Source organism: Diadema antillarum, unplaced genomic scaffold (assembly GCF_040938485.1).
Source record: "Diadema antillarum isolate AM-2024a unplaced genomic scaffold, OU_Dant_1.0 scf00000188, whole genome shotgun sequence".
Lineage (NCBI taxonomy): Eukaryota > Metazoa > Echinodermata > Echinoidea > Diadematoida > Diadematidae > Diadema > Diadema antillarum.
In genome coordinates this window covers 1,585,923-1,611,006 of record NW_027271077.1, presented here as the reverse complement: position 1 = coordinate 1,611,006, position 25,084 = coordinate 1,585,923, and the positions used below count along the sequence as shown (strand labels likewise).

The 25,084-nt window shown below is 36.4% G+C and overlaps 2 protein-coding genes across 2 annotated transcripts in view; both read right to left on the bottom strand.

Annotated features, from left to right (window-relative positions):
- Positions 1-3,568: 3,568 nt before the first annotated feature.
- Positions 3,569-18,315, bottom strand: LOC139723413 (mitochondrial genome maintenance exonuclease 1-like). The gene is made up of 7 exons (XM_071634658.1): positions 18,197-18,315; positions 15,595-16,129; positions 15,069-15,203; positions 9,498-9,590; positions 8,592-8,718; positions 8,018-8,150; positions 3,569-4,756 (listed from the first exon to the last, which is right to left on the bottom strand). Exons 2-7 carry the CDS (start codon positions 16,109-16,111, stop codon positions 4,583-4,585), a joined length of 1,179 nt encoding a protein of 392 aa, XP_071490759.1. The 5' UTR covers positions 16,112-16,129; positions 18,197-18,315; the 3' UTR covers positions 3,569-4,582.
- Positions 14,423-25,084, bottom strand: part of LOC139723414 (pre-mRNA-processing factor 39-like) — a 444,659-nt gene continuing 433,997 nt past the window's right edge. Inside the window, exon 15 of the mRNA XM_071634660.1 lies at positions 14,423-14,559. Within this exon, the coding sequence (XP_071490761.1) occupies positions 14,443-14,559 (117 nt within the window). The 3' untranslated portion in view covers positions 14,423-14,442. The remainder of the gene's footprint in view (positions 14,560-25,084) is intronic.

Here is a 25,084-nt window from a genome sequence, read left to right as displayed (position 1 = left end):
CAGAGTAGAGTGAAGGTAAAGTGCTATCCGGTGCAGTAAACACTGATCAAATTTAACTGTTGTGCTGTAATAGAAAGAAAGATGAGAGGGAATTACACATGAAATTGTATTGTTCTCACTTCTAATGCGGTACATATCACAAAATGTCTGTACGACCGTTTGATGCAATAACTCTGCCTGCCTATGATGTTCAAGTTCAGTTGCAGCTTACTCTGTGCCTTTCTCTGATCTCAACATGCAGATGATTATACGAGTACTTCAACCATAAATGATTGATCACAAACCCTCGCATCCTTCGTTTGATTCTGTCGTTGTACTACTGTTGTTTGTAGATGAAAAATTTTCAAGGATGAGCCACATGTACTCTGTGTCATGCTGGTGCAATGTCCTTTTCAAATTGTGCATGACGTAATGTATAATTGTAGAATCTAAAAAGAACATGTCTTCATGATTCTGCATCACATGCTATACATGAAGAACAATTTTCTCTATATATTCTCCATTTTTTCACTGAAATGCAGATGAAGTAAGTTTTGGTGTCTGTGAATAAAACAAAACCAAAAACAAAAACAACTAAAGATAAGCAAATCTTGCCTGACATCAGATGAATGATGGATTACCATGCAGAGATTTAATTCATTGTAAAACACTCAACCCACCTCATCCAACTATCATGTCATTCCTGTTTATCGTCACCCATATAGCTTCACCATCTGAAAATTACAAAATTACACAAGAATGTGGACAGCTGGGGTTTATTTTCTTTTGCACTTTTTTATTCTCATTTTCTCTTTCAAACATCTTCTCATTCATCTTTGAATACTTCTCACTTTGCAATTTCAGTCATAATTTCTGCATGACGGCTGTCAAATATTATCTTGTGTACTTGTCACTGGTACTTATATGTGTCAGACATGGAAGACAGTGGTGGCTGTACCCAAAACCACACTGCTCATCAAGCTATGCAAAAAGTTCTCAGGAAATGAACTGTTTTGTCCACACAGTACTCCAGGCTATTGGCACCTTCCTACAATTACTGTGATGTTTACATTACTAAATCATGAAACAAGGACCTCTTTGGCAATTCTACAGTAAGAGCATCTGTAGCACCACAAGTTATTGTACTGTTATATAATGACAATACTTCTTGACATTCACACACCTTATGAAATACTTCTCTGTGATTGGTCAGCATTGGTCTGAGATGACCTCTGGACTACACTGACCACCTCACTACACTGATCATCACCGGTCACTCAGTCTTAAATGTGTGCACATCTTCCAAATACATAGTACTTCCAGGAAATGTATTACCTGTACATGTTACATGCATCAACACCATAACTTGTAAATACCACAAAGTAAGCACCTGGTAACAGCTAATGATGACTAAAAATGTTGGCCATTATGTGTGTTTGTCTCTGCTTGAAGTAAACAACAACAATAACAAAGATCAGTACTATGACCTCATTCATTATGCAGGACAAAGTAAACATATCAAAGTAAAAACTAAACCAGATGATACGAACGGGAGAAATGGAACAATGATAAACGTGTTTAGCTAACAAAAAATGTCAATCCATTTTCTGCACTTTTCATTCCTCTTGAGTTTTGTGCCATATTTCTGCAAAAGTTGGATATTCCGTGTCACAAGACCTACATTTACATTTAAATAACACTATTCCAATCAGTAATAATAATTCCTATTTTAACATGCATTCTTCTCCTTAAAGCCTAGTGCATAAAATCTAAACTAATTGATGTTACAAAGTGTACTGGTTCTTGTTTGACTTCACTGTTTCTCTGCTGAAAATGTTTGAATACCAACATAAATATCTTACACGAGGAAATACATGTACTATGCACAATGCCATTGGACAGTTATGACACTGCAATTCAATACTTTTGACTTGTCATGTCAACCAAAAGATTAACAAACCTGTTTAGAATACAGACTTTACTGGAAGTTGTCCCTCCACTCACGTCTTTGGCAATACAAATATCCCAACATTTTGTGGTGTGAAAATGCTCACACACTTTGCGCACTGTAATACTCAAGAATGCATAAACATGAAAATACTGCAGTTTGTTTATGGGCTTAAGTCCACATACATTAATGCTACACTTAGTTGCATTACAAATGTCCATGCTTTTAACACACAAATTTCATCTAATTTGGCAACAAGTAAAACATTCAATGATGAATACAGTGTTACACACGGTCCTTTCACAGGGCCTTCAATACTAAGGTTGTACATGAACTCGTGACTGGTCACCTTATCATACAAGGAAATGATGTCAAATTCTGGCAATGTTAGTAAGCCTCACAATAAATGTTGATGCACAAACATACCACAGCACTGTGTAAAATGATGAGGGCGGTTATGTGGTGCACCAACTGACCTGTTGTGCATGTCGTCCAAAACAAACACATGAAAAACACTGACTAGAGTTACATCTAAGCATGAATACAAACCACCAGACAGTTTTAAAATTTAAAAGTACTAATATTTGAATGATGCGGATGCAGTATAATAAAGTTTGTCACTCATGCCTCAGGAGAGTGGTAAAATGATGTGTTAAGTTACACACAGTAATGGGTTTAAGTTGTATAGAGGGAGGTGTGGCATGAGTAAGAGATAAAGCCAGAGAGCAGTGAATTCTTGGAATAGCTGATACTGTTGAGACAACATCAGTTAACGCCTTCAAGTCTAAGCTCAATGATCACTGAAAATAGAAGCACAACAAATTTAATCCAGATTGAATAGATTGACAATCCTGTAGATACATCACATGGAACTCTTAATGCTCAGGATTGGATCTTTTGAATGGCCCTCTTTAAGTCTTCAACTTACTGGGCATCATAATAGGTACAATGGTGTAATTCAGGTGATAGGTAATTCAGATGTGCCACCATGAATTTCCACATTTGCTCTCTCGAGATAAGCAAACATCATACATTATTATAATTATACTGATTTGTCCCAAACCAGTCAGTGATTGGATGAATATGATCATGTGTCGGTGAAGCATTTTGAGGGAGGTGTAAAGTGTTCATCTTGAGACTTGAAACCTCCCTAACTGGCATTTCAAACCCTTTGGATTGAACATTCTTCATGTTCCCTCCCAAGTCAATCACCACCCTGATTCCTAAAGGCAACATCATTGCAATGATATACACATGTACATGCTTAGAAAGAAGTGCAAGGAAAGTCATTACGAGGAATATTGCCTAGCCTTACACTTTAACAGCTTATAGTTAACCCTTCCCATACATGACGGTCAGATATCATTAAACACACAGTCTTTGACCTGCAACTGCCAGGTTTCAACAAGCAATGGGTTAAGGAACAAGTCCCCATCACTCTTCCCTCTTTCTCTCTTCCTCTGCAGTTCTCTTCTCCTGCTCCTATTTCTACTGCTGCTGCTGCTGCTGCTGCTGCTGCTGCTACTACTACTACCACCACCACTGCCACCACCACCACTACAGCAAATACAACACGTATGTGTACGATCTGAATGGTGATTGGCAGAGTTTGACAAGAACTTGGCCACACATGACCTCCTTTGGGGTTGTAAGCACCGAAACATTGGCATATGGGAGCCAGTAGTACCATGTATCAAATATATGGGGAACTGCCACATCTAAGTAGCAACAGTGTAAATTGACTTCATGTGTGGTTGTGAGTGATCTTAATCACACTTCCCTGTTAAATAGAACATCACAGGTTCATCTAAAGTAACGAGTGCAAACTTCTGCAAGTAGCACTGTACCAGTCATCATTCCCCACTAAGGTTGAATGCCCACTGACTACTCCATACTGATGTGCTGCAATACAAGTACTGGCATGACTTTAGTTCTTTGGAAGGCCTACTTTTTCTCTTTCAATACTGAGGCTGTAGATTTTTGGTAGTACTGTTTGAACCTGAAAAATGGTATTTTGTTGATATCACTTGATGTATCTAATGATGTTAAAGTAAAGTGACTTTGTTGTAAACGTGATCCATTGGTACTTGTCAAGCCTTTGTCCACTTGTGACTTCTTTGAGCATGGGTAATGCCAAAACAAACATACATTCAAATGTTTGCTTCACAAACAAAAACAACAAATTCAGGTGTCCTCGATTAAACAGCATCACACAGCATCTTAGAGCCAGACTCTATTAGGAACAAACAAACAAACAAACAAACAATTGTAGATAGATGAATCTGTAAGTCCTAACTTGTGCACTAAACATACCACAAAATCACCTAAATAACGATCAACAAATTTCTGTTCATATGAAAAGTGGCACATGTTATACCCCTGGGTCATTTATCATTAACAGAAAGAGACAAAGGCTTGATAAAATATCTCCATTCCTCCATGCTTAAATCTCAAGTTACTCATTCAGCATATTTAACACAGAGCATTTTGAAGCCGATTGCCACTCCCATACTGCTTTTTTTTTTTTGTAATGCATAAAGTTGGGAAGAACAAAACAAAACAAACAAACAAACACACAAAGGATTCTCAATTTCTGTTACTGCCATTACACCTTGTCCAATGTAATCTCCCGTGAGTCTCCTTGGTTTGGCACGTTCAGGATTCCTGTGCTGCTTCCATTTCCTGAGGTCTCCTCCCCTCCATCTCCCTGTACTCCTGAAGTCTTCTCAGCCACCTCTGCCAGTAGAGGTCACAGAGGTCAGAGGTCATGACATGGACATCAGCTGGTGAGCCATTCTTGTATGCTATCACCAACAAGGCCTGGTCAACCTGCATCATCAAAGACACATTTATGTGCAAAAAGGTTCATCATCTTCTATCTCATTTAGTTCTTAACACATCAATCCTGTTCTTAATATCATTTGACCCATCTACCTATCATAACATGAACCCGTTGGGGACAAAGTGATTTTGCTATAACATGTATTTCCCATCGACATCTGCCCATGTATATACTCGGGATTTGTCTTCAACAGGTCAACGTGTTTTCCATTTTTCTTCAATCATCAACCTACGTATCTTTCTATCTATCTGAGCTATTATTCCCTAGCTTTTTTACAGGGGGTGGGGGGGGGGGGGGGGTTAAATAGCACTGAATATGGAAAGTGTTTTCCTGCTCTTTCATTAGTATGGATGGCTATGAAAATACAATGATATACAGTGGATATACATACAGTCAACCTCGCCTAAGTCGACCTCGCACAAGTCGAAAACTCGGCCAAGTCGAAGCTCCAGAAAAGTCCCGATTTTCTCTTTACTTATTTCTTTAAAGTAATCTTTAAAGTAATCAAGTCGAAGTTTTACAAGTCGAATTTCGCCTATGTCGAACATAATTTCAGGTCCAGATTGGTCTAAATACATGTTATTTCCCTCGCACAAGTCGAAGTTTTTTTTCCTCTGTATGTCATTCAAACATCGAAGTAAAAAAAAAAGCATTCTTTCATTCTTTAATAAACAAATGAAGGAAAAAACGCACTACTCTTGTAATAAAATACTCCCAAGGGTCGAATACAAGTTAATCCTAATATCCCTTGTATCCTCGATGTCCAGCTGAGAAGAACATAAATCAGAATCATGTACCAGGTTAGAGGCGAGCCATGTGCGGGCGGTGCAGCAGGGTTTGTGGGGGAAGAGAGAAGAAGAAAAAAAAAATCCTCACACAAGCCACCAATCTCACTTAGTGGCGAATGTTTGCGAGCGTAGCGTGTTGAAAATTTATTTGCGACAACAAAAACTGTTTCCGACAATAAAAACAGTCTGCGAGTTTGACTGCATTTGTTTACGAATTTGCTTGCAAATTCCCTATTCGCTACGCTCGCAAACATTCGCAGCTCAGTGAGATTTCGTGGAGCACGCGAACGATTTGCGAAGGACACGAATGGCAAAATCCAAAATTCGAAAGTGTTCGGACAATGAAGCAAAAAACAAAACAAAATACGCCTTTTTGCGCAGTTTGTGCTAAGTTCTCATGATGTATGTGTAAATGTCGCGTGTACTTTTGCTAAAATACAGTTAGTTACATAAACGAAAAACAAGCGTCAGAAAAACAACCATGCAAATTTTTCAATGATCATAGCAGAATAATGTTTTTAAGTTGAAGAATTCTCTTTCCTGTACTTCTCCTTTCTTTCATTTTCATTTCTCCGCTGCGTATGCATGTGCAGACCATTAGATTGTTGGGGTGTTTTTTTCTAATGAACTAGGCTACCCCACGATTAAGGTGGTCCAAACTTACGTTTGAAATGAGAAAGTGGGAGCATTTGCAGACATTTGTAAACATCCGACATTTGTTTCAGCATTGTAAAGAACCGAAAGTTACCGTTATTCATATTCTGATTGTAAAAGCAATCATCCAACATTTACAAGTATCTTAACACCTTACCGAGCCGAATGTTACCGTTATTAAATCATTTTCAAATGTAAAAGCAAACAACCGACATTCATTTCAGCATCTTACGGAGCTGAATGTTATATCCTTATTCATTTCCGAACGTGAAAGCAAGCATCCGCTATTTATTTTAGCATGTAACAGAGCCGATTGATACCGTGAATCATTTCACAATGTAAAAGCACCAATCTGTTATTTATTTTATCGTACGGAGCAGAATATCACCGTTATTCATTTCCAAATTTGAAAGCACTATGACATCCGACACTTATTTTATTATCGTACGGAGCCTAATGTTACTGCTGTCCACTTACGAAAGTGAAATGAATCATCTGACAATTATTTGAGCATCGCAAGGGGCCGAATGTTACTGTTTTTCATTTTTGACCGTCAAGGCAGACATCATTTACCATCAAACGCAGCTGAATGTTACTGTTATTCACCTCCAAACGTAATGGAAATCATCTGACATTCATTTTGGCATCTTCCGGAGCCAAATGTTATTGCTATTCATATACATTGTACTTTTGAAAGTAAAAACAAACATCTGACATATTATTTAATCATCGTACGGAGTTGAATATTATTGTTATTCATTTCCTAACGTCAAAAGGATCATTTGACATTTATTTCACTATCTTCCTGAGCTGAATGTTATTGTTATTTACTTTCGAACGTGAAAGCAAACATCCGGCATTAATTCTATCATCGTACGGAGTTGAATATTATTATTATACATTTCCGAACGTCAAAGCAAACATTCGACATTTATTTCAGCATCTTTCGGAGCCAAATGTTACCCTTATTCATTTCCGAAGGCAGAATCAAATGTCTGACATTGATTTTAGCACCATACGGAGCTGAATCTTACCGTTATTCATTTTCAAAAGTATAAGCAAACATCCGACATTTATTTTAGTATCATACGGAGTCGAATATTACCGTTATTCATTTCTAAAGCAAACATCTGACATTTATTCTAGCATCTTACGGAGCCGATTGTTACCGCTGTTCATTTCCAAAAGTAAAAGCAAACATCCAACTTTTTTTGATGGCCCGACGTGCATTTGTGGTTGAAATTTAGTTGCCGAATTAAAAACGATATCCCCAAACACATGACGACGCCCCGAACTCCCGCGTTCGTTTAGCGATCTTTGACAGACATTACGTGCAACGCATTTCGATTATCGCAGTCCAATTATTGGGCTTCAGGATTCTTTTTTAAAACTTACACAAAACAAACACACTAATTATAACATATTGATACCGTCTACTATAATTTCACGGCCAATAAAAACATGAAAAGACATTGCATTATGAAAATTCGTCAGGAAATACAAGTCGAAAAAAATTCAAATTTCGCGTAAGTCGAAGTGTTTTCGTCGGTCCCAATAGATTCGACTTAGGCGAGGTTGACTGTATATATATATATATATATATATATATATATATATATATATATATATATATATATAAATATATATATATATATATCTTTTAATTCAAACATTTCCCCTTTCGGCCATCCATTTACACTACTGATTACTGTAAAGGTGGACATTTTCATGGCGTTGAAATTTTTTACACATTTTTTGTAACTAGAAACTAACACGAAATGGAGAGGAAGAGACAAACTACAATACCTGCAGCTGGTATCTGGGGTCAAAGTTGAGGGCACCGACATAAGCCACAGCCTGGAGGGGGTTGTCAAAGCACTTTGCCAGATCATTCTTGGGTTTCCTGGATGTCTTGAACTCTATGACACAAAGCTTTCCCCTGATAAACAAATATAATATCAAAATTGATTTCATTTTTAACTTTGCTGCTTATTCCATACAAAAATTTAAAGAAAAGAAAACAAACAACTTGGAAATGGTGCACATCTTTGTTCAAATCTCAAATCCTCACAACTGGCGGGTTAGTACCTCAAAGGGTAGGTTCTTCTCAAGGATATGACAATTCTACAAATGTTAGCACAAAGGAAAGAATCTTTGGAGACCCAACACAGCTTACACAGGTAACAGGGATATACATACTCACAGGAGCACACATAGCAGTAATATGAAAGAAAAGAAATCACTCTATTACATTAACTTGATAGTTGAGAAAAAAAGAAAGAAAAATGTAGACATATGAGGAACAGAGAACCTTCAAATCAACATCCTCTTGAGATGTTATAAAACTTTCAGTGATGACAGTCTCCCTCTGTTTTCTCACCTATATTGGGTGATGCAGTCCAAGTATCCATGGTAACCAAGGATGGGGTGTCTGACATGGCATTCCAGGATGGGGGAATCATCACCCTTAAGCTCAGGAAGGACATTCTCAATGCTTTTCCAGTAACCTGAATCAGACGCATAGAAAGTCATAGATGACTTCAAAACTCATTTCCCTTGTGTGGGAGCACTGACAATCATCCCGCATACACTTGATTGATGTTTGAACAAACGTCTCACAATGGATGAAGTATTCTTGATGCTGGAGTCATGTGCAACATTTCAGTCATATTTGCCATCAACCATTCAAAGTGTGTACAAAGTGACTGCAGTAAGTTTTCACTTCACGAGGGTACACTGTATAACAAAGATTTGCAATATTGATTCCAATAAAGTACAGCAGAACTCACTTTACTCCACAAGGAATTTTCCAGGCTGCTATACTTTCTGATCCATCCCCATTCCCCCACCACACACACACAGTATGTTGAACCAAAATTATCTAAATTCCTACCACTTACCCATTTATGCACACCCAGGCAGAAAGGAGTGAGGTGGATTAAGTGTCTTGCTGGTAGCACATGCATGAGGTGCGCCTGAGCTTGAACCCTAAACTTTCACGATGATAGTTCACTTGGCCCTAACACCTAAGAACAGCTGTGCCCCTTTGTGCTAATAGCACAATCTGCCAATGTTCCCTCTTTACCATTTGATAGCATAGAGAACCAGTTACACAGACAGAGGTCCACAAACTGATTGTATATCTCTCAGCTGTTAATCCATAAAAGTTTATCATCTTGTGTATGAGTTAACCTGTTGAGGAAGAGCTGATTTTGCAATAACATGCATTTCCCGCAGACACCTGCCCGAGTACACTCGGGACTAGTCTTCCACGGGTTATATTTACCTTGAATTCCTTTTCCAATTTCAACTTCCTCTGGGTTGTCCTTCAAGACCTTGCCAATGTTATCATGAAGCTGACGTCCCTCAGAAAACATCTCTGTGGGGAAAGAAAATAATCACAGTAAAACTCCTAAAACTTCAAACATTGCTTTGTATCTCTTTGCAAAAGAATGGAGAAAGGAGATTAGTACCTTATTCACATCCATTTGTATATGGTCAGTTTTACGGTAAAGGGTGTAACTTTCAATTTTTAGCCTTTTGGCCCACCCTGAACACATAGATTTACAGATCTCAAAGATTTTTTCCCATGTGAGTCACCTTATGAGTAGCCACCTTGGGTAGCATAATCAGGTCCAGGTATTGATGCGTTTTGTTTTGACAGTCACATATGTACCCTAAAATGACTATTTTGTTGCATTGAAATTTATATAACATTTTTGAAATGTTAATAATTTTCTACAGCAACTGCAGAGATCTAATTTTTTATGTTAAAAGCATAGTTGTATGGTCAATTGAAATGACCAAATTAGTTTGGTTTGTATCTGGCCCTTTATTTTAGAATACTATGACTTCAAATTTGAGGTTTCGGAGGCTTCATTTTCCGTTAACAATTGTTTACAAACTTTGATGGACAGTAATGATCAGTGGATGTGTTTTGGTTACTTTCTTTTATGCTGAAAATAGTAAGGTACAGCTAAACTTTCGACTTACATCAAAGTTTACTTGATTCTAGGGCTATTTGAAATTTTGTGATAATTTTATTCCATCAAGTGAAATTTCCGTTAGCAGTTTTGAAGCCTCCGAAACAAAGTGTTTAGTCAAATAATATGAATATAGATAAGAGAAGCGACCTAATCTATATGTCAAAATGTAGGATATGGGGCCCTAACCTAATAGACCAAAAATAGTTAAGATCCGCCAAACTCTCTGAAAACAGGAGACAATACAAATTTTCCGTTAACATGTGAAGCCTCCGAGACGCATTGAAGCCTCCGAAACAGCAAAAACATCTAATTTGACATTTCTGATAAATTCTTTGAGTGTCTGCCCCAAATTATGCCATGAAATCATCAACAGACATAGACAGACAACAAAAATAATAAAAACATTATGATACTGCAATAATTTTTTGAGCTAATACACTTTATAGAGAAAAAGTGGTTTCGGAGGCTTCAAAAGGATGTTAACACTGCATTTTTGTGATTTTCTCTGGACAAAATCAAATTAGATTTATTGTTCACCCACCCAATGATCGCTTATGACATATCTAAAGATATTTAATCACATTCAGTTTTCTGGCTGCTTTGTTTACTCACCAATATAGATTTACTATATGATTTACCTATTTTTCTTAAACAGTGCAGACGTGTCACACATAACTCACCTTTTCATTCAGCAATAAAATATTAGCAGATGAGGATGTTGCCCCACAAATATGTTTAAACAGTGTATATCAACCAAAAAAGACACAATTTACCCATCACTTTCTACATAACATACATGATTTTCATAAAAACATAAGGCATACCAAATTAATTTTCCAGATGTTTCGGAGGCTTCATTTTATGTTAACAGCATGTAAATGGAATGTTTTGATTACAATTTTGTAATTCTAAGTCTATCAAATAACTGTTTGGACTGAATGAGACTTAATGATTCCTAAAGCAAGGTGTAGATAGTTGTTTAAATGTATGAAAAGCATTTATTTTGTAGGTTTCCTTTTGAAACAATGAAACAGGCTAGATATTGTGAGTAATGAAAGTGACTTCCAGCTTGCGTGCATGCCCACATCATGCAACAGTAGTGCAACAAAGCAAGTAGTTGTGGATACATCAATGTTCTTAAGTTGGATAACTCATTTTTACTCTTGAGAGAAGTTGAAGTGTTGTGACCATATTTGTATCACTCTTTTGACTGGTTAGACTTTGATAATGAAGACCAAACAATTACTTGATTATTTAGTGTTAAATACACTTTTTTTTTAAAAAAGAACTGAACACTATTCCTGTCCTGAAGATTCAAGGACTTTAATAGATGGTTATTCAAGAGGGAAGCATACAATTAACTAAGAAATATATTACTTTTGAATTTAAGGTTGTATCTTTTATGCATGATCCAGAGCAAATGGTGGAAAATACTTTTTGGATTTTTACACTTTCGACTCACTATCATCTGAGTGTAATAGTTTCGAAACACAATCTTTTACATGTCCATTTATAACCCAATGACAAATCCATTCCATTGTTACTCACATGGCATTTGTTTGTGCCATACTAAAATCTTGACTTTTTCAGCTTTCCATTTCTTAACAAGTTCTTTGGCTTTCATTTCCAGTACTTATTTGGAGGAAAATAATTAATCAATAAATTTGTGATTGGATTTGAAAATAGCTAACATCTTGCAGATTATCATTTCTGTGGTGTGACTTGGATCACAGGGTACTGTTTTGGAATTTTGACATTTGATTACTTCATTCAGACAGGTTTTCATATCAATCTGTATGTCAGATCTGATGCATGTAAGGTGCAACACAATCTTGATAACTATACCCTATTTTCCATACTTTATCATGCTGGCAGTGACCACTTGACTATTTTTGATTAAACAAAATGTAACTTGTGTTACGAAACATCTCTTCGCATACATGTGTGAGACTCTATGACATGTTTGCGGATGTAGTTCTCAGTGCAGTAAATGGACAGTAATGGTTGGGATAGGATTGTTTATAAATGACATATAGACCTCTACTTATAAAAGCCTGTTGCCATGGGATACATGTAGTTTACATGGGTGGGTGACTGGAGAAGTTATGTTCATGAAGAACAATATTGAAATGATTGAAATCTTTATAATCTGTTTAGTCCTGGCTTTTCTGGAAAAAGTTACAAGCCCCTAACTATTTTGAAATTCAAAGGGTTAAAACTGTAGTCTGTGGGTTTATATACTATTTAAAACAAACTTGTGGGTTTCTAAAAAACTTAGATATTTTTAAACACATTTGCTGCTTTTTAATTTTTTGCTAAAAAGGTTGTCATTTTTAGAAACAGTAAAAGTTCTGTTAGCAATTTCTCAATGCGTACCTTCAAAAACAGGCCTCCTAGCTGTCACAGGAGTCACACTAACTGGAATTTTATAAAATAACTATAAAAAAGAAGCCTTTGAAGAATTAAAAAAAAAAAGAAAAATAAAATGATATGAAACAGGGGTGACTTGTATACCACAGAAAAAGAAAGTAAAATTCTAACTATCATATATTATAGGGAACTATACATTTGGTCAACATTTTTTTTTTAAATTCAAATTCGTACACAGTCATGGGTAGGGTATGTACATTTCTCTTTTCAACAGGCGATTCAAAAAGATGAATGGGATCTTGACCATTTCAATTTCTATTGAGCTCCATGATAATATCACCAATATATTGATTATTCCAACTCCATTTTGATGATGACAGTTTGATGATGACCCTTACATGGAATGGCTGATCGGTGTTTAAGATTGCTGTTCTATGACCATGATCACTGCATTTGATAGCTATAGTAGGGGGTATCAGGCATGGTCATATGCAAAAGAATGTTTATAAGCCTTTTTTCCCCTTTCTATATTTTACAATGCTATGTTGTAATCTAACCGTCATGCCATCACATAGTCTATTTTCTATCCCTTTCTCATCAACAGTTGAAATTGATTTCACAAAATTATATAAAACAATTATGATGGGTGGTTTATGTCAATATACATCCCACAAACTGCACTTATAAAGCAAGCAAACATAATCTTTGCATTAAGTCTATAGCTACAGTTCTAACTCATTGAAAGTAATTCTTACTGCATTATGATGAAAAGTTTGACAAATGCATACAGCTGTACATGTGTGTAGCCTAATCATGTTCTGCATAGCCAAAGTCATGGATATGCTTGCACAGTGTATGTATACAAGTGAGCATAAAGATTTAAAATATTTTTCTTTGTCTGTTAACATATATGTTGGAAAGTCTTTTTTCTGCATACAAATAAATACTATTTTACATGTTACAACATTGTTAGTTATTTGGAAACAATCAGCTGCATTAAAGTACTTCATATCACCTTAAAATGGACCATTTTTGCATGTTAACAGTCATGATGAAGCCTCCAAAACATGCGTTGCTGCTAACTTTAAGCCGCAAAAAAAAAAAGAAGATGTTCCTAATCAGTGTACTTTTATTGCTACTGTTGCAGTTTCCTTTAGAATCATATTGCCTCATGTAATGTCATAAATTCGAACTAAGCATTGCTCAAAGTGTACACAGTTTGTTATTCACTTTTGTGGAAGCCAATTTCCTTATAATTATAAGTACAATTTGTATGAAGGGTATAAAACATTATGCACTGCCATAAAATGTACATCTGTATACTGTTATTCACATTTTATTGATGCCTTGTTCTTATTCTAGCATGTAGTGATAGTTGCTTACTGTAGTTTATCATTTTAAGTGAATACAGGACTAGAACTTTGTGTTACCAGTTTTGAAGCCTCCGAAACACACTAGTTTGTTAACTGAAGCCTCCGAAACTCACAAGTCTGAAAATTTCAACTTTGTCAAAAATAATCAAATTTCTTTGGGATTTGGGTTGATAAATGTTTGTTACCAAGAGATAATTTAGGGCTATGTTTAGAGTGGCTCTTGCTTCTAGAACATTCTTTTAACTTAAAAATGGTTTGTCAGGTACCATTTTTACCTTGGAATTTGAAGTTCACATCCAAATAATTGCAAGAGCGAATATCTGTTGGGGGAAAAGTGTTTTGATATTTCAAATATATGTTCACAGCAAATGAAAAGTTGCATTACCTCCACCATTTATCCTCATTTGGTTGCTGTGGGTGACCAAAACATTCTTGTTGTTTTTACCTAAATTTATCTAAAATCCCATAAAAGTCACTTCATTTTTCATATTTAGCCTAAGAATTAAGCTCTGGAATGACAAAATATTGAAAATATAGACATTCCTATATAAAATAAAGGCAAAGATAAAAATGGAAACACAACTTTAATTTTTGACCCTTGCCACATCAAAGTTACACCCTTTACTGTAAAACTGACCATATACCATTTAAAAAAAAAAAAAAATGATGGGATAAACATGACTTGAAGATGAAGAAACATTCCATTCATTCCAATGACACATTGAAAGTGATTGCATTAGTTTTTTTTTTTTTTTTTTTCATAGAAAAAGGGAGTTATAATGAAAAACAAAAAACTGCTTAAGTGTCAGTATTTTCATGACTGGTGAAGATATACAAAGAATATATTTAATGTACACATTATAGCATAGGAGTAAGGACTGAGTGTACATTTCTTTTAAAGTATCGAAGGCTCCCCTTTGTTTCATTTTTGTCTATAAGACACATAAGAGGCTGGTTCAAAACACCTCATGTTTCAAGCAGTGACATTTTGTGAAAACTAGCTGTGAAAAGAGTACTTTCACACAAGTATCCAAATGCCAATCAGAGCCAAGCACTGTATGGTGAAAATAAGAATTAAATCTAATCATTTGTGGTTATTTATGAATAGTGCATGGATCACTTTCCCACCTCTCCTCAGCTTCTGAAAGGCAGGAACTCCCATCTTTTTGATCATGAACAGCTCCCATCGCATCAAAGCCATAGCATTCTCCGGTGACATCGTTTTCTGTAGAATGTCCGTCACTGACGGTAACTTTCTAGCACCTGACAAATGACAGAGAAAATTGAATGAACATTACAGTGTATCAAGAATATGTCTAAATCTTATTTTTTGAAAGCAAAAAGCAAGTCCTACAATCATATAGAAACAATAACATAGCCATTTTTAGGATTAAACCATCTCATATCACAGTAGTATATCAAGATGCCCTTTTATAAACTGTAGTATTTCACAAATAGGAAATATTTGACAAGTAACATCGTAGAACTTATCTGGCTCTTCTCCATTAGGGTGAGGTTAGGGTAAGCAACACTTGACAAAACCAATTGAGGAGGAATGTGACATTATAACTTTTGATGTGAGATATTTTACGAGAGATAAATCACATTTACATTTCACTACCTATAAAAATCACAAATAAGCACTGTTTCTCACCACTGATCATTTTCTCTCTTTGCTGGTCTGGCAGCATTTCATCATGTCCATTCAACTGTCTCCATGGGAACAGGAGCATTCTCCCAGACTGACTGATGAAGGAATTTTCTTCATCTTCACCACCTTCAAGGTAGTTGTTATACTTTGGTCCCCTATCAGCTTCATTAATAGAGTCGGGGACCGTCTCGGCCAAGACAGATCTGAAGTCTGAAAATGCGACCGAAGATCCCGTGTTTGTTGCATCACTCGTCGATTCCTCTGTCATCTCCTTGGATCTCTGAAGCAGGGATGTCTCCATGGCTGTGTGGTAATTTCTTCGTGGACCAATATCCTTCATCTGTGCCTGTTTCAGAGTGGCTTGGCGTTTGCTGCTTGTCCATGAGGTGTGTCCAGTACCCAAACCAAGTGCACTTTGATGGAAGCCTCTTGTTGTGGCCCCTTGCAACGCCAAACATAGCTGCCACCTCTTGGTGCCAGTTTTCTGAAACTGGCTTCCAAGGGCCATCCTCAGTGCCATTGTCACAGCTGGTCTAGCCTTTGAGGAAAAAGAAAAAGGATGTTATAGATAAAATCTATCAACTGCACGCTCTGAGTCTTAAATGCATACATTTTGAGGATCATCATAATCTGCTAGGCTGTTCAGGAGGATCAAATGGCACAGTGTGGTAAATGGTGCAGGTGCAAGTGCAGTTTCCTACTCCATCAGCATTCTCATCAATACCTTATGCTACAGCTACAGCACATCCTAACACTAAAACCTTACCCAATATCCTAGAACCTCAGCAGGAGCATGGCTGTGCAGGATATTTATTGAGTTTGAAACTGCATTAGCACCAAAGGTGCATTTACCTTACATAGCAAAAGAGCAAATTAAAGTTCCAGAATAAGGGGATTACCCAGAATAGTCCAAAATCCCCTGTTGACCCGTTCCTCCAACAGTTCTAAGAGAGCCTTCAATACAAATATCCTGATGGCAATGAAAACTTATAGTAAAAAAGTAATGGACTAGACACTTCTAATAATAAATCACACAACTTTCAGGATCAATGGGTCTAAAATTGATGAATGTTATGAACACTGACTGTGATTTTCCATTGATACAAACAACGAACTACAATTCAAAGCTGAACAAGACCTCTACTAGTACTAGGACATATTCGGCCTCCTGTAGAGACAGGAAGAATAAACTCTTGAAAAATAGCCAAATTTCTGTGCCATTGTGACACATTATAAGATATTTTTCCTGACTGAAATAAATACCAAATTTTGTTATGCAAGAAGACTAAATTATTGGAAAATATCTATGTTACTTTAAAAAAAAATATTTGAGAGCTGAAGTGAAACTTGAAAATAAGTTGAAACTTCATTTTTTTCACTAAAGTGAATATTTCTCATGGAACTGCCCTAAACTTAGCTTTGATAAAAAAAACAAACATAGCATATATTGAAACAAGACACTCTAATCTTTTTATCAAAGCCATTTTTCTGGTCAACAAAACACAAATAAACATGAATTCAAGCCACGAATGCAGACACTCTTGTCTACATCAGAACAGAATCCTACCACTTTATAAAACCAGGTTCCTGAATCTTTGTCTTTATAGTATGACCCCTGTAAGGAATGGATTAAACATAAGTAAACAATTACAAGCCTAACATTAGATCTACTTACTTAGCACTAAATCAATCTCAAGTTTTAGCGCACATTACTGTATACACTATATATTTCGCGAGTCTAAATTTTCGCAAATCGGGACTTCCCGACAATTTCGCAAGTGGTTAAATTCGTGATCGTGGAGTCCTGTACTGAACGGAGAAATATCATACGCGTACGTCACATTCATATCGGCATTAGAGTCAATATTTTCACGTTTTTAATTTCGCGAATAGCAGCTGACACGCGAAATTCGCGAAAATAAAAACCTCGCGAAATATTCGGCGTATACAGTATATTGTTACATAAAAACAACTCCCATGCACTTATCCAAGAACCGGTAGTTCGTCTACATAGAATAGTAAATAAAATGAACAAAACTAATGTTAACTAGCTAGATGCATCGATCTGCATGCAGCATCAAGTACAAATAGACTTCTAGATATCAAATTCCAACAAGCTGTTATTGCTAACCTGGCAATGGCATTACAACTCTAAGTCTGATACAAAGAAAATGACCGAACGAACTCAATACATAACTAGGCCTACCATCCTTTCAAAATTTCACGACACCTCAGTATTTTAATACACTGTCAAGTGTCACGTCACAATGTATGCAGCTCTATCTCTCTCTCGATCTGTCCCTCCCCCTCTCTCTCTCTAAACTAGTCATTACATTGTCATTCGTGTCAAATATTTACTGACATTCCCAATGCATGGCTTTTCGCCAGATCTTCCATCCTCCCTCCTCAGCTCAGTTTATCTGTTTTAGTGTTTATATTCTGAGCAATAAAAAGCAGCGTGGAGAGGCCTTATTCTGTAGTAGCCCTGAGTTGATAGCTCAACGTTTAGACTCGAGTGATAATACCGCATTACCGGTACACTCACTACAGTACAATTTCTACAAAATCTTCATAATCATTTCTAAAAGAATGCTAAAATACTTACGAATACGAGGCTGCCTGTTACCAATTTACAATAACTGCATATTTCGGCATCCCCTTCGTGATCACATGTGCTCTGTTAAAACAATCTCAAATTTAGCGCGGGTCTTATCTATTAATTTCGTTATTGTTTACAACAGGCCCGTCCAAAGGTCGACCATAAAGTACCGCCAGACGTAGACGACGGGACGGAAGAACCAAAACCATTGCGAGTGCTGCCAGCGAGCTGCTGCTAGCTGCCGCCGCGGCCCGCCCGGCGGAGCTCGCTGGCAGCGTACCAAGTACAGATATATCAGCCATATCATGATATGCGGTGGGTGAGATTTTTCTCAATTCACCTGTTGGCGCCCTCAACGAACCTTTCTGTATGAGGCGAAATGGAAAAGAACCCAAGCAATGTTTACATACACGGTAGCAGTAGAACATAACATTCTAAAAATACAAATGAAATAATAAAAAGAAAAATAACATTGTGAGAATACACACCACAATTTTCTGTTTTATCATTGTTGTATTATGTTTGTTACTAAATTTCTATCACATAAAATTTCATTTTTAGGAAAACAATCATTGACATTTTAAAAAGGTATACATGTATCAAAATATCTATTTTTTTGTAGCGGTTTTTATTTTGATTCTTTGCATTCAAAATTGGTTTTCAATCGCAATCACTGGTATTTGACTAAAATTTTCATCAGCTCTATCAATCTTGATGGGAAATGGAAAATTATCACAGTGAATTTTATCTTAGACTTGTTGAATGATATGAAGAGTTTGTTCGCAAAAACCGATAAGTCCATATTTGCCAAACGGAGATATTTGCGATTAAAGGTCAAGAAAAATAACGAGAATAATAAGAAAATATTTGCTTCTTTTGACCATAACTTCAAAAATGTACCTTTATATGTAGTGACCAATATATCATTTAAAAGGTATTATTTTGTACTTTATGACAGAGACTGTACTTCAAAATCTGAAAAAATGGACTTATCGGTTTTTGCGAACAAACTCTTCATATGGAACTGAATGTTTGATTGCATGTTATCATATAACAAGGACAATCTATTCATTTCATGTTAAGTTTCAAGATTTCCTGATATCAAGATTATTGAGTGGTTTGAATCTTAATATTAAATCACTGGATTTCAAAATTCTCATCAACATTGTACCATAATTCCAGTCCTATGTTTGGGATTTGTAAACTTTTCTTCTTTTCCTTTTTTCCCCCTTTTTTATTGCAGAGGAGGGAGTTTGATGGTAGAAGTGCACATTATATTTATTTATTTATATCTATCTATCTATCTATCTATCTATCTATCTATCTATCTATCTATCTATATTTAATTAATCATTTGTTTGTTTATTTATTTACTTATTCATTCTATCAAGTCCCCTCAAGTCCCCTCAAGTTTCTCCACTGCTTTCCAGGGGAGCCCTGTGTACAAATACATGATAAAACACTGGAGTACAAGACTTCATAAAAATCACATACAAGTATAACACACATAAACTAATACACGCTTAAAAAGATACAAGACTGACATATACTGAAATTGGCCTAGAAGAAGTGATTTATTCAAGAAAAAAAAATTATAAATCAATTGTGTGATTACTGTAATGACCCACTGTAGGTAAAAACTTACTTTAAAATACAATAAAAGGAATTAGTTGGGCAAATAAAAATCATTAAAAAAGTAAACGGTTAAAAGGAATTATTAAAACAATCAATTTATCACCATTGTATCATAATAAGTATTTGTTTAAAAGGTATAACTCAACTGATGGCATATGATTTTCCAAATCTTTCAAGAGAAGGGCAAGTTTGTAAGAACAGTGGTAAAGTATTGAATATATAGGTCCGTATTCATACAATGGTGTCAAGAGTTTCTTTTCATGCATGTCAAGTCATCATGGAGGGCAGGGAAATTTAATTTCTGCCAACTATCTTTGGACCTGGGCGGCATTAGCATTTCTTTTATTACCTCAGTTGCTATGTTCTGTATGTGTGGCTTCAGAGTGTAGGCCCTGTACTCTCTCTTCCCAGTGATGTGTTTGGGTATTCAGGTTTGAAATACAAAAGAATTACTGGAAGAAGTGCAAGAGACTGGGTTTTAAAAAAGACAAACAAACAAGCAACAGACAAACACAAACACACACACAGAACAACAATAGCAACTGCAACCTCAGCCCTGGAGCTAAGTGACTTGGTTATTTGATTATCTTGTACAGAATATTTAAGAACATTTTTCGGTCATTTGAGTTATTCTACGGATTTAAGATTGAATAAATCCATATCTTCTTTTTTCCCCAATTCTTTTTGATATAAATCTATTTGGAATAATTTTACTTAGCAGGAATGAAATTCCTTTTGACTGGAACTCCTTTTCATCAATATATACTATCCTGATATCTGTGTATTTCGTATTTCCGATACTCACCTATCCTTGCCAGATACAGCAATTACCCATTAGATTAACCAAAACCATCATCAAGATCATCATCATCCTCCTCTTAATCATCATCACTATCATCATTATCATCACTTTCATCATCATCATCATCATCATCATCACCACCATCACCACCACCCTCACCACCCTCTTCATCAACACTGTTACAATACAGGGTGGCCCAAAAAGAACGGAACGCCTAATATCTTTAATTTCAGCAACATCGTTGCTAATATGTCATCATGTTGCATATTATTAGAAAGGCCACTTTTTTCCCAAAAGAATAACACCAAATTCTTTAATTTTGGTTCATGCATCATGGTTTTATGACCATTTTTGTCAACCCTTGCAATTTTCAAAATGAGATTGTTTTGCACTCTCAGAGATACAGAAACCAGTGAGAATTCGGCTTACCGTAGAACCAGTAGCGTTCGCAATGTGCGGAATGTGGGGCGGACAGTGCTATTGTCGTCAGGTCGTCTCATTCACAATGGTAACGGACAATGACAGCCACATTCCACACATTGTGAACGTTACTGCTTCTATGACAAGCCGAATTCTCGCTGATTTCGGTGTCTCTGAGAGTGCAAAATGATCACATTTTGAAAATTGCAAGGGTTGACAAAAAGGGTCCTAAAACCATGATGCATGAACCAAAATTAAAGAATTTGGTGTTATTCTTTTGGGGAAAGAATGGCCTTTCCAATAGTATGCAAAATAATGACATATTTGCAACAATATTGCTGAAATTAAAAATCTTAAGCGTTCCGTTCTTTTTGGGCCACCCTGTATACTCAACATCGATATGAATCATAATTATCCTGAATAGAACACAGTCCCACTATCATAATGTTAATCAGAGTCTTCATGCGAATCTATTACGGCAATTTCTACTCAAAGCTACTTCTACATTAATGTCTAATAAGACATCATACTACACAATTACAAAATACATTGTAGATTGTGAATAATCATTCCATGATAATCAACTTGAAGCAATGAAAACATAAACTCCCATTAAAATCAAATCAGAGCACCATTTTTCTTTTTATTTTGAACACATACAAACATATACATATGATAGTAAGTCATCGTTCAGTCTACAGTTCTTAACACACACACTTTCTTGCATCAATATCTTTATTCTCACCATATCATTTACCCATTCAGCTGCAGTACATCACAAGTAGTTTGCATTAGTCTCTAAACACAAAAATCCTCATGCCTCTGGAATATTTCATTCATAAACAAACTTCCAATTATTGTCAGTTACAGTATATGCAGTTACTATGGTAGCAGCTGAGAGCAACCAATCAGACAAGAGTATTCAAATTGTTACCGTGGTAACTGCAATAACAGCAAGTGAAACAGACCCCACAGTGGTCTCAAGTTGAGACCACTCTCAACATCATATTTTAGTCCACATTTATATGGACTTCATTCATTACAGCTTTACTTTCACCAACCCAAGATGGGGGGGACTGGAAAATTCTTCAAAAACAGCCAACTTTAACTGTCTCATCGCCAGCTCCTATCATCAGAATCATCAGGCTCTCTGGGCTTTGACAAACATAGAATCTAAGAAAGGTATAATTATGATGGGTATAAATATTTCATAATGTGGACTACAGAGGACTTACAAATAGACATCACCATGGCAACAGCCTTGTCAAGCACTGTCACATCAGCAGGCTAAGAGAAGCCTAGCTGTTGCTATGGTAGCACAATTCACTGTAACCTTAGCTTTTCTTGCAGGTTTCTCTTAAAAAAACAAACCAAAAAAAAAAAGATCAAGCACTTTGATAAAACTCTATGTATGGTATACTAACAATGAACTGATGAATATGACATTAGAATGTGGTATTATTGGCTAGTATAGTATAGTATGTTCATTCATCCCTATGGCTAACTGTCCTAGCCACAGGGGTTAGGGTTGGGGTTGGGGCTATGATAGGGCTTGTGCTTTGGTTTGGGGTAGGGCTAGGGGAATGTCTTGGGTTTGGGCTGGAATAGGGCTTGGGGTTTGGGTGAGGGTAGGGCTTGTGGATAAAAGGTTGGGGTAAGGCTTTGGAGATTGGGCTGGGGGAGGACTTGGGGAGAGGACTAGGTTAGGGCTGCGGATTTGAGCTGGAGAAGAGTCACTGTTCGGGAAAGTGGTGATTGTATAAACACTCTCATGTGCAGTATAATGTTACCCTTTAGTTGGGATGGGTGACTTGAGGAAAGTAGTTGACCATTTATATCTATAGATTACCAAGACTGTTTCCTGTTCAAACATGTTAAGTAATGTAGGGTAACAACTCAACATTAGGCGTTTTCACATCAGCCGGATAAAAATCCAAGCTCGAGATATTTTTTAATTTCCCAAGTCAGAAAATAGCGCGCTATTTCGAAACATCGGGCTGATGTGAAAACGCCAGGTGTAAACTTTTAACATTCAAAACGACAATTAAAATTCTATTGATAGATGAGTGTTTGACATCCATTCTTTGCTTTGCCTAGAATAACCCTCCAGCACTCACGAGTGCCAAGGTATATACAGGCATCTCAGGAATTTCTTGAACCTGTTTGGAGAAAAGGAAGTTCCCTGCATTGAAGGATGTAATACACCTCAGGTGATGCATCCCCTCTCCCCTGGCTGCTTTAAACAGCCTGCTTGAGGAATATACATCAAATTTTACGCTTACTTTGACAACCACAGCTTGACAACCAGAACACTAGCCCTGGTATTTGCCTGACATAGCAACTACTTATTGTGTTCAGCAGAATTCCAAGCACTGAAATATAGCCAAGAGATCAGGTACATTGAACAGCACACTACTATTCGGGGATAACATATCCACGAATTTGAATACATCAGTAATCCAGCCAATCAAACATATGCTACTCACTTTTGTGTCGTTGATCATTCAATATCTTTGAACACATTAGTTGTCGGTCCATTTTCAGTTTGCTATTCAGAAACAAATCCAGATCTTTACAAAACATTTACCAATACAGGCTGACATAAACAAGACAAAAAAAAAATGTACAATCACACTCTATTGTCAACGGAAAAAATCTACAAACTAAACAGAATTCTGAGTCTCTGAATTTATCAAAGTAGGAAACTCTGATATAACTGATACGTGCATGTACATGTATTGCTATTTCAATAATGTTGATAACATAAAAGAGGTGTATTGGATACAAGTTTGCATACAATGACTTCCATGCAACACATGCATGACAAATAATCAGTATTCTTTCTCTAAGAAAAAAAAACCCAACAAAAACAAAACAAAACAAAGCAACAGAATCTTTGTACACACCAAAACTCATCACCAGGACCAAAAAGGACAAAATCACCTTCATCTACATAAGACAAAAACTTACATCTCTCTAGTTTCATTCTTTTTTTTTTTTTGGGGGGGGGGGGGGGGGAGGGGTCATGGGGCAGTACTTCACCCTGTCAGCTGATACAGATTTATAGTGTCTTCCAGGGACAAAACAACATTTAAATTTGCTGCTACTAAACCTTTCTAAGGTCTCTACAATACGACAATCTTTAAAAAGATTAAATCATGCAGATATAGCATCTTAACTGGCATACTGACACTTGGATATTCTTACTCTTCAATCACTCTAGTCAGTTTCACTTGAGGTTAAACAAGAGTAATCCATGCCCCATTCTAATGCTATTACGATGGAGCATACACTACAAAGAGGCATCAAACTAGGCAGAGATCTTGCTGCAGTGGTTATATTTGTTGGACAACAGGAACAAGATGACACAAGGGAGAAAAATAGGGAAACTTCCCAAAATATCTCTTAAAAAAAGAATATTACTTAGACAATGATGCAACTGCAATCGACTTTCCTACATTTGATATTGAGCACACCTATGGGGTGGGGCAAACACTGGCTCCAATACAGCACTGAGCATCTTCAGTTTTAAAATTCAGCTTTTACTGTTCAATCACAAGGAAAGACTTCCTTACTCTGGTGCATAAGATATAACTCACAGAATGACCACAAACAAGAACACGTAAAGCATTATCATCAGAAATACTGATCTTAGGAAAACTACGGACACTGGGATGGTATTGCTAGGAGCTGAAGAAAAGACAATTACAACCAACTCATCTCACAGGAGACTAAGAAAGCATTGGAATACTGTTGGTTATCATTATTGCACCTGATGTACCAAATATCATGCAAAAAAAAAATTATATCAACCTAAAAATGGGACAGATAAACCTATTCCTCACACATTCCTGGTCATTTTTATGAAGAATAATACTTCTTGAACCAGTATGTGTACAGCAATAAAAAAAAATGAAACAGTTGTGCTTCCTACACGACAATCAAACAATTTTACTCAATTATGTTTTCAATTATGTCTGAAATCAAACCCCAAGTGTCAATCCTAATGACTGCTAGACACTCAACGCTTGAAGTCA

Excerpts from the sequence above, each read along its gene's own strand:
- LOC139723413 (XM_071634658.1), bottom strand. The coding sequence starts at position 16,111 with ATGGCACTGAGGATGGCCCTTGGAAGCCAGTTTCAGAAAACTGGCACC. Across the intron at positions 15,204-15,594 it reads AAGAGAGAAAATGATCAGTG|GTGCTAGAAAGTTACCGTCA; the intron begins GTGAGAAACAGT and ends GTCATTTGTCAG. Across the intron at positions 8,719-9,497 it reads AATTGGAAAAGGAATTCAAG|GTTACTGGAAAAGCATTGAG; the intron begins GTAAATATAACC and ends CGTCTGATTCAG.